The 11,351-nt window shown below is 39.6% G+C and overlaps 1 protein-coding gene across 1 annotated transcript in view; it reads right to left on the bottom strand.

The window, feature by feature from the left end:
• Positions 1–3,368: 3,368 nt before the first annotated feature.
• Positions 3,369–11,351, bottom strand: part of TRHDE (thyrotropin releasing hormone degrading enzyme) — a 221,964-nt gene continuing 213,981 nt past the window's right edge. The window contains exon 19 of the mRNA XM_064449710.1: positions 3,369–11,173. Coding sequence (XP_064305780.1) covers positions 11,030–11,173 — 144 coding nt within the window. The 3' untranslated portion in view covers positions 3,369–11,029. The remainder of the gene's footprint in view (positions 11,174–11,351) is intronic.

Genomic DNA, 11,351 nt, shown 5'->3' with positions numbered 1-11,351 from the left:
ATTCTTGCCTGTGTCTTGGCTTTTTGTTCATTTGCTCCAGCGTCTTTGGTTGGGGTTTTGCTCTGCTTGTCCTTTATAGCTGCACAAATCTTCAGGAAACAATCAAGAGAGACCGACCCTCATCCCCATCAAGTGCCTCTGCTTTCCAAGGTGATGTGTTCTCCTCTGGAGTAACTTATCTAGCTGTCTCGGGGTTACTTACCTTCTTGGGTTAACCTGCTTTTGCTAACCACCCAAAACCGTATAGACACTTTGAAAGGGACAGAACTGCCCTAATTTCCACTTGTCCGTAGGGAAATACATACTGATTTTGTGCTAAGACTTGTACTAAGACACCATTAATCTAATCTTCATAGAAATGTATTTAAAACATGTCAATCAGCTAAGCAACAGAATGGGATGGGAAAAAATGTGTTACATCCATGATTGTAGAGTGGAAACAATATAGACTTTTGATATTAACTATAAGTAGTTAACAGATCTAAAAGTGCATCTCTGAAAATAATACCATTTATTAAAACCATATTTGTGAGCTATTTAATCTTTTTAAGGGATGTATTCACATTTGTGCTTGTGCTTATTACAACCTTTTGACAGTTTTATTGTTGAAAAGTTCAAGGTACATCTCATAATTGTACCAGGAACACGCATTTATCACTGGCAACAGTTCTGTGCCACATGAAATGAATTACTGTAATAGACATGTCATGTAATAGCATCTCATTATCCTCCCCCTCTTCCTCCTCTTTCTTTTTCTTAACCTTCTGCAATGAGCAGGTCAAAAATGATGGTAAGTGTAACAGACAAAAATGATTCCTGAGTAAGTTCAAGACGCAAGAAGATGTTTGCTAAAAGTAATGCTGTAGCAATTCAGTGAGTAATTAACATCGTGTTCAATACACTGCAAAATAAAAGTGCTATAACAGGGTTTGAGCCCTAATGCTGCCGCTTAGGCTCTAGCAGTTTAGCAGATAGTGAGGCACCATGCTGGGTCAGGGGCAGGATGATTAGCGCCATGGAAAATCAAGGCCACTTAGATCCTTCTGCCCTGGTTTCTTTATTGCAGCCCTCTAATTACTGCTGAGAGGCAAGGTGATACAAAGGCAAAACCACACAAAATATACCCAGGCTCTCCCTGCTGTTCCTACAGTTGCTGTGGCCTGAGAAGAGCAGCAGGACCGTAACAGAAAGGGCAGGAGGTGATGCACGGGAAGCATACCTGAGGATCAAGTCTCACCATGGCCCTGCTGATGCAGTCCTCGTTCAGCCTTGCACCGTTAGTCTAAATTCTAATGGGCTGATTTAGGACAAATCGGCACAGACATACAGGACAGGATGGGCTAGATTCAGTATGGAGGAGCTTCTGTAATTTGCCCCAAGATGCAAACAACAATCACTAGTAGGGTGCCTCCTTTTAACCATTCAGCAATTTCTGTTTATTTTTAATTAGATTTTGGCCACAGTAGATGTGCCTGCTAACTCAAAGACTAAGTTTCAACACAATGAGGCTTTAATTTCCCAAGCACATCCTCATTATATCACATCATTTCAGCCTTACCTTCACTGCACATTTCTGACAACTATCTTTGTGCTCATTTTCCCGTCCCATCCATCATACAACCCTAGCCATCAAACATGTCATTCTCAATACTGTCTCTCTAACATGGAGTTTATGTGCTTTGTTCTCAGAAAAGCCAGGACTATCACCAGCTCACTGAATTGTTTCTCTCCACTCCTGAGGCCTTGGTCCTGCTCAGTTGCAGTATGCAGGAGTCAGAGACCTCTGACAGCAGTAGGACTCTGCACGGTGGCTTCTATGCAGAAGGTGCAGCATAAAGGAAGATAAATAATTTTTGCTAGAAGTAGGAAGAAGCAGGGAATTAGTCAGCAAAACCTGTTTTTTTTTATTATTATTAAGATAGCAAATACTCCTAAGTCAATTTACAAACCAAAGGCTCTAACTTCTCTCCCTCCTACTCCCTCCAGCTCAGCTGAGGAGCTTTCAAAGAAAATGGGTGCCTTTAAAGTTCTGCTCTTACTGAAGACACTGATCTGAGAGCAAATAAACAGCTCTTCATTCAGTCTTGTATGGAAATGCTCAACTTGAAAGCAGCTCAGCCACTGACTGAAGTGCTGCTGATTGCAGTGGCCGCACTAGGGAAAAACAAGCATGTTCTTTTTGATGTTTGATTAGGAGATGTGCTGCCACCGGGATTTCAGAGGGAAGTGCCATTTCTCCCTCCTCACGTCCTGCCTCCTCTCCCAGGGATGCTTCCAAGGTGACCATGCACTTCGTCTTGGCTGTTTCAACATTCCCGCAGAGGTATATGCAGTAGAAAAAGGAGGGATGAGAGCCCTTTTGGGTGCAATGTATCCTAGCTTTTCATGGTTCATCCTACATACCAGTATCCCCTCTTAATGTGAAAGCTCTCTGCTGGCCCCCAAGCCACCTCCTCAGGCCTCCTGAACCACTCCAGACCTGATCTCAGGAAAAAGAGGTATGATGGGTATGCCTCCATACTCTGCTGACACATCCATATAGGATGGTCAAAATTCTAGCCCCAGTATAACACAGTGAAGTGTTTAATGGTAGGATATTATAAATATACTAATTTAGTCCCCAGTTCTGCTTACCTGTGCTCAAAGCATCAATTCTGCCTGTTGGGCTCTACAAAATCAGGACCTTAAAAATTCCCTTCCATTTTCAGTAGGCTAAGATGTGCAATACAGAAGACATCATCTTTATTGTTAAAGAAAAAAGACATTCTGGCATTGAAAGGTATATTTTGAAAAATACAGGGTTGGCGCTTACTCCCAGTGATGTCAATGTCAAAGCTCCTATTGACTTCAGTGGGAACATGATTGCATCCAATGGGTAAATAATTGCACATATTTCACATCTCATTTTTACTGAAAACTGTTCTTCAAAAAAGGAAAATAATAGCCTGAATTCAAGGACTCTATTAAAAAGTCATTTGAACTGCATTCCAGTTGAAATCACTTTTACCAGTGAAAAGATCTTTTTTGCTTATTCAAAATTTACATAATTAGAAAAGCAAAAATGACAGACTTTGCTCTCTATTCCAGTCTCAGTCCTGGTAGCCTTGTGGCGCTTACAAGTACTTCCAAGCCCAAATTTTGTATTTTCTGTGTATCTCTGCTTTCTACTAGTCCCATCATTTTAATGTGTTTTGAAAAATTCCATGTCAAAAAATACTTTTTCTTCCATGTTTTTAGTTGTAAAACCTCGGTGTGTCTATTCAGCATTATTAAACTGTTATCTCAACTGAAGTGAGAACATAATCAAAAGGCTGGGTATTATTTATCTTAGCCATGTCTCCACGTCAGAAAATTAAGACAGTGATGAATTACACATTACTATACAAAATTTTATTATCAGAGACAAAATTCAAATTTGTTCTGCTTAAAATACAGAAGATAAAGTTTCTCATTTAAAAAAAAAAATCCATTTAGTCAGTCCTTAGTTAGAGTGGAATAAAAATGTTATGTTGAACACATAGTGGTCCCATATTTATGGAGTCGTTTTTAAAGGCATATCATAGAAAAAACACTTTTCCAGTAAACTGTAACAGAAATTCATATATTTTATTTGGCTATTGGTTTAAATTGCTGATTAGTTCTATAGTCATTAATTAACATTGTAAGAGTAATTCTGCCTTTATTCCCAAATCCTAGGATGCTTTAAACAATAAACGAAAAACTTTGATAAATTTGGCATTTTTAGATATACTGAGAATCAGTTAATACTGCTGCTTTATATGCAAAATATATGCTTTTCTATAAAAAAAGAAAAGAGAGAAGAGCAGTTGGCTCTATATAAAGTAAGATGTGATTTTAAATTCAGCAAAAACACATCGCCACATCCTGCACCTGAAACCTGTGCAGAAACAGGCTTCAACCCAAATAACTTTCCAGAAAGACTGTTTCAGCCATATGCATGATTTGATACATTAACTTGAAGCGCATGAGTAATCCCACAGAAACCTGTGGGACTGCCTCCAGTATATGTATACTCTATACGTAGTTGAGTCGTGGTCAACGCAGCCTCACATCCTGCCTACGTCCAACTGCTTTGCTGAGCTGAAACTTTTGAGTAAGGTCTGTAAATACACATAACCAATGAAAGCTTTGTTGAAGCAAAATGTCCAGAATTAGAAGCTATACATGCATGTATATATGGCACATAGAGAGAGAACTGTGACATTATGCAATGACCTATATTTCCTTTAAACGAAATGGCATTCTGATCTCGCAAATACGGGTTTGTGTGAAACCATTGGTGACCTGTATCTAAACTGAACCAGCTCCACCTCTTACTTGAGAAAGAACTGAATTCCGAAGAGTTCAGATTTGAGGAGTGATGGAAAAATATGTTCTTCTAATTACAGTATTCAGAATTAATCTAAGGCTGAGACAGAATTAATAGAGGGACTCATCCATTATAACCAGCATTAATAGCTGCAGGATGACTTCTTTCTTCTTAAGGTGTCAAAAGATCTCATATGTGGAGTCTCTTGGGAAAATAATGCAATTTATTACCAAGCCTTTATTTTTCAATAGTATGATCCATTTGTGCCATTGACGCATGTGTAGTGGAATTGATCATAAGTTTTCAGGGAAATGGCTTATGCTTATCTTCTGCAAAAATAGAGCAACTGAACACCTTTCAGTAAAACATCAGACAGGGAGCTACAATCTCTGTTTTTATAAGGCTATACGTCTCACCCACACCAAAGCCTACTGTCCCTGAAACATAAAAACAACATAGCAAAATTACATTTACACATATAATAAAGCTGTCTTTGTACAGGGTAGTTATACAGTAATTACAATGATGTTTCCATTAGAAACTGTCAGAATATTCTTTTCACAGAGTGTCTAAGCCCAGGGAAGTCCATCTCTGCGGAAATCTACTGTTTGCAGGAAGGGTAGCAGCCACACTTTCCACAGTACAGTATTCTGCAGTTCTCCAAACATATTATAAAGCTTTATCAAATTTGAACTGATCGCAAAGTGTTATTCTAACAAAAAGCAAAAGGAAAACAAAAAAACATTCGTCATCCAATATGTGCTACTGAAACATAGATACAAATACGTGAAACGTCCTGTACACCAGCCCGGGCATCACCTCAGGGGGCTGTTTTGGAAGCAATGGGTTAGATCCTCAGCTGCAATTCACATCAGTCACTTCAACGGATCTACCTCACCATGCACCAGCGGAGGATCTGCGGCCACACACGTGTTGTCAGTTTGGCTACAGGTTACTTTGCAATTAGAGAAATGAACATATTAAGCGGACTGAAATATATCGCTGAGAACTGAGACTGCATCTTGGCTCTTGGCCTCATCCGCTGTACCAAGGCTATCCTTATCAGGCAAATCCAAGCGATGCTGTCCAGGAAACGTTGGGGCACTCTGGCTAAGGCCTCCTGGCTCGTGACTGCCTGCTGCAGCACAGCCCCCTCTGCTCTCACGGCGCTGCTCATCTCCGTGTTCTCTACCAACGTCGCTTTGATATCCTTAGGAAACAGTGCGCGTAAAATAAGCAAAGCATTCAGAAATGCTGCTTGGCAAAGTCGCACTTACTTCACTAGTTACAAATCAGCCAAGTATAAATGCAATTTTTCTGAGAAAGGACACTGGGTCTGACCCACAGCACTTGCTCTTGTGGGTGATTCTCCATAAATGCATCTCAATGAAACCAACTCCACACCTGTTTTATAAAATCCAACCGCAAATGCATTATCCTGTGGGGTTACTCTGAGGTTGAACTACCCTCTGCCTTCAGCATAAAGACACAAGATGGGGCTAAGTTCAACCAGCTTCTTCAAAATATACTTGATTTTAAAATTCTGCTCCAACAAGGGCACGTGGCCTTACTTTGGTGAAAAATCCTTACACAAAGCAGTCCCTTTCTCCTTCCTTCTCATTGAAGGCTAAATTACTCATGTCAGCATGGACTACTTGCTCAAGTCAGAGTGGTTTCACTGGGTTTCAGTATTGGTTTTAAGAGAGGCAGAAGTTTCCAGAGTTGCACGAGAAACAGAGTGGCCAATTTTTTGCAGTTTTGTATGCAAAAAGGGAACTGCACAGACAGTAGTGCCATACAGGTTTGCACAGGCATCTGAAATTTTTTATGGTATTAGTGCAGTGACTACTATTACTAGTATTAATCCTTCCAAACCCTTCATTAGAAAAAGGCCTGAGAAACTCATGGCACATTTTCAGCATTAACAGCCAAAACCAGCACAACCATAAAGACTGTCTGTGCTTTTATGCACTGAAAAATCAAAATATTTGACCATTTGAAATTACTTCTGAAGAACATGGATTTTAATATTCTAGACAAAGATTTCAGTCAACAGTTAGGGTGAACTGCACTCAGGGATTTAGGTCTTTCTGTGCAATGCAGGCTCACTTTGTTTCCTGCCCGCACAAGGCAATGACACTAACCTCTAAAGATCACCCACAACCTGTAACAGGCAAAGGGACCTTCTGTCCCTCCCGTCTAGCTGAGAGAAACTTGGATGGAGCCTCTCTGCACTTCAGTGGTTCCCAGCTGTCTCCCTGACCCGGGCTAGCTGGCGGCAGCTGCGGATGATGCAGCCAGCAGTTTTTGGCCTGCTTCATCCAGCACAGGGCAAACAGCCTCTATTCAGGCTGCTCAGAAGCAGGACAGTCCTTTTATTCCTTCACACTCATACTGACACTGTGGTGATAAATCCTGCTTAGGACAGGGAGCCCAATACGGTGGGTGCTCATAGCAGAAGTGGTTGTAAGGTAACTATATATATGTAAACAGCTTTCTAAGCCACATCCCTTTACCTCAAAGAGAAGGTTGCACATTTGACTCAAAGTCTATTTTCATTGACTTCACTATCGGCTACAATCATGTGGAAAACCAACACTTTATTATGCAGGTATCTAAACAAAGGCATCCTCATCTGCAAATATCGGCCTTACTTTCTTCTATCCAAAATAATCAGACTTACTGACATTTTAGGGGAAAATTATCTGTATGGAGGATTTTTCACATGAATATATAGATAAATATTATATATATAAAAACTAATTTTCTCTTTTTATTCTTTACTACTAAAGATTTAATTGTATGGTTCAGGATTCTTCCTGTGAAAGCACCCTTCTGCATCAGTGGAGATATTTTGTTTGAATAGCGCAGATTTTTTCCAAAGCTCAGTGAAATATCCACAGCAGCCCAAAAGCTACACAAAATTCATCTTCAGTTTCCAACATAGTGTTGGAATTCTTGCTATATTCACTGAAAAGATGATCAAAAGTCACAAATTTGGATGTACCCAAGGATATATGAAGTTTGGGTTTTTTTTTTAATCAAAATCAATGTCCAAGTACTCCCAGTAATAGCAGAACTGACTCTTCATTTCAGAAGAATGTTTTCACATTGTTCTGCCATAGTCACAATTAGTAGCTACTATAATTTTAACAGCTATCAGCAGTGGATACATGAATAATTCTACCAGCCACAAAGTAAGAGGCTGACATTTTTGTAGTGGACAATGTTATAAAAATACGATAGCTGTTTTTAAAACAGGTATATTGTTATGCTGGCATAAAATCATGTCTATTCATATGTCTTCCTGTATGATTTAGTAAGCCATATCAATTAATAACTGATCCTGATACACACAAAGGCTGGTTAGAGATACAGGCCTCACCATATCTCTATAAAATGATGCCCAGGGCCTGGGTGAGGCCCACATCCACACTGGATTCACATTTTGCAGCATCTCCTCTCTCACTGGAAAGGACAGAATTAAATCCTAGATTTGAAAATGTTGAAAAGTTTGGGGTATTCAGCTTCCTAATCACAATCCAAATTATAAAAATGGGGCCCATCTTTAGATAAGGACAAAGGCAGAAATGGACTGGTAAAGGAGAAAGAAAATCAATATGATAAATAGATTTTTCTAAGCAGACTGTATTAGAGTTTTCCATGAGGCATCAACTATTCTTCAACACAGAGCTGTGTGGAACTTCTAATTAAAAAAAGTTTCTAAAGACATATTATTAAAAGTAGGGGGTTGAATATTGTAGAAAACAACTATAGTTTTGTTGGATTCAATCCATTTAAATTTAATCCTGATGCAGTGTGAAACAGCAAAATACAAAATATAAAAAAAAAGAATAAGGAAGTATAATGGAAAGGCCAGCTCAACCTTAGCTATAGCAGTAATACTGACATTACTAGAATACAACAATTGTAAGCAATACTTCAACAGGTAAGTATAACAGATACATTTAGGGCTTGATACCTGTGGTAGACCTGTTGCTCAAGGCCACTAAAATATTAATTTACATCCAACACCAGCTAAATGTACAAGAACTTCAATTCAAATGAGCAACAGTGGAAATTTCTGTGCACTGTGCAGAATACACAGGCTGAAATAATCTTTTGACTTTGGAACATATTGTTAGCCTGCCCTTTATCAGTGAAAAGCCCAGAAACTTCTGTGTGCATCCTGGAGGTACATGGTTCAATCTGTGGTGCTGAAAAAGAGAAGACGTCAAAGACAATCTTGAATAAAATTGCAAAGGGACAGACACACACTTCCTTTCTCTGAAATTCTCAAAGTAATTCACGTTTGAGGGCTTGGTTTTCTGCACACTCTTTGGATATCACGATTTTGGCCTTCATTACAGAGTAGAGGTTATATTAAATATTTGGCTTGCTTTTTTATTATAACAAATCTGCATGAGATTTTGTTCAGTAGAAATTGAAAATGTGACGCTACATACTGGCATTGAGGTTGAGTTTGGTCAACCACGTAAAATAATACTGTGCACTTTTAAACGCCTTTCATCAGAGGATATTCAAGTGCTTTGCTAACATTAGTCAAGCCTCACAACATCCCTGTGAGGTAGGTAAAATACATAGGAGGAGGAGGATTGCACTCAACTTGGACATGATAATGTTTCTGGGCATTAGGTTCACTAGCATTGCAACGTAGTACAAAGGTTTAGGGCTTACTATAAGGCAAAGAGTTAACAGTACAAGAGCACAGGATTCCCTCTTCTTTTGGTTACGTGGCCAGGATAATGTGGTGCTACACAGCACCAAACAGTGGAGCAAATGCCCACTCAAGGATTTCATCCACACACAGCACTCTCTGCACATTAAAAGACACAAAATGACAGACTCGAGATGGGTATGGCAGCTTAGTTATGGGATGTGTCTGCCAGTTCTTGAGGAGCAGAATACCATGGGAATGAGAGCCCAGAAAATAACAGCATCTCCACACAACTCTGATATCTGAAGATGCTTGGGTTTGGTTCTTTTTGCACTAATGTTTCAATTCACAACTTACTGGGGATCAGCAAATGCAACTGTAAAGCATGCTGGTAACTTCCACACCCTGTGAAGGAAACCACCAGATAAAATGGCTGTTTTCTACTTTGGCTGGCCACATATTCCCAATGTACCATGGGATGATGTGGTCAGATGGCTGTGATAGGCTGGGATGGCATAAAGAAACACGGTCGTACACCTACATTCCCCCTCTGAAGCTGCTGCAATCTGCCACCTGAAACCTCTCTGTAGTTTTGTGATTTTTTTTTCTCCATGGTGTAAACATGGGAGAGTATTTGGCCTCCATCAGTTTTATCCTCAACACTTAGCACCAATGGTGCAGATGGTCATTGTACAAGTAGCAGTTCTACTGTATCACTCATCTTTCTGATTAAGGACTGAGAAAAAAAAACCCAAACATATGATTAAGAAAAGTATCAGTCATCTAGAACAGTCTATGTGAAATATAAGGAAACAGAAAAAACCCCCATGTTCTTGGTATTACCCAGTATAAATAAACACACACCCACGCACACATACCCCTCTCTTTCTCCATATTTCACTTTTCTAGATTGGCATAAATTGTACATCCCTATTTGCAGAAGTATTGCCCACAAGGAGAACCTGACCTGCCTATCATAATAAATCACTACAGGGGCTGGTCTACCACATGCAAGACAGCCCTCTTGGTTAATTTTATGTCTTTGCACGCAAGGTATTCTCTCTGTTTGCTAATTGCCATTTGAATCCTGTGTTTGTTTATAACACTTGTGCGCTATCAGCTGCAAAACTTACTACTGCACAGGTTGGGTGACCCACTGTGAATACCACTGCCTTGTAAAGTTGCTGAGAAGAGGTGGTTCATGGATTAACACTGCATACCTTCACAACTAAACCCACACTGTTCCACTGTTCAGAAGCAAATGAATGTATAAAATTATAATGCATAGATGATGTCTTTCTTTCTCATTCTCATTTTCTCTCTCCGCCCCTCCCTCCTTTTCTCTCTTTCCTTGCTCTTGATGCTGCTTATTTAAAGACGGGAACATGGAGACTGCAGATACAACAACTGGCAACTCAAGAAATGAGCTGGCATCTTGTAATCATTAAGAGACAATCTGAGTGGTAGACTAATTGGCAGCTAGTGGGAAAGCTGACTTTACATCTCACACTGCCCCAAGTTGGAAGCCTTCTGTATTTCTGCATTTCCTTTTCCTTTCTTTCCTTTTGTTCATTGCAACACTGATTGTCGTAGATAGTCTTTGTGCTTTGTATAATGCCCATCTTTGATGTAACTTGAACTCACATACAAAATGCGGCTGTTATACATAAGCATGCTAGAATACAGGCAGGGACGGTACAAGCATGCACAAAATAGTCTTTGGAGGGTTTTTTTGTTTGTTTTTCTTCAACATTTACATGCACCACTTAATATCATGTTTGGCTGTGTACACTGAGGACTGGATTTCACAAGCGTTCATGGTCTTCTCTTCTGAAAAGCTTCTTGACAATTTCACAAGAGCCCAGTGTAAAAAAAAAAATCCCACAATTGAAAAAAAAAAAAAATACCCCCTTCTCCCTGCAATCTGATCTTGTCTTCATTATTTAAATGTTGAACGCTTCTGAACTGTCTCCTCTTCCTCTGGCAGAGCTTCATGTTAAATGGTCAGCTGGAAAGACAGATTAGTGTGTCAAGGATTTTCTTAGCCACTGGAATAGTTCCTCCTTATAAAGTCTTTGCCACCGCACATTGGCTTCCACTGTTTCCACGGCGCGAGAGAAAGAGGCAGCAGCTCCCTCTTCATAACTCTTTATGAAGTTCTTTAGCTGGAAATACAAGTTAACAGGTTAAATTTGCAGGAACTAAAGTAAATATTTCCAGTGCTCACAAACAAGTCAGGCATTTAGGATAAATCTCCACTCTCAGTGTTGAAGTAAATGTAGTACAGTGTAGAAAGATTTAATAGGAAATGTAATAAGACAGCAGACTGTCAATTATGTGTGA

The sequence above is a fragment of the Phalacrocorax carbo genome, chromosome 1, assembly GCF_963921805.1.
Source record: "Phalacrocorax carbo chromosome 1, bPhaCar2.1, whole genome shotgun sequence".
In the NCBI taxonomy this organism is placed as follows: Eukaryota; Metazoa; Chordata; class Aves; order Suliformes; family Phalacrocoracidae; genus Phalacrocorax; species Phalacrocorax carbo.
Note: the sequence above shows the minus strand (reverse complement) of the source record. Positions and strands in the feature narration are given on the sequence as shown.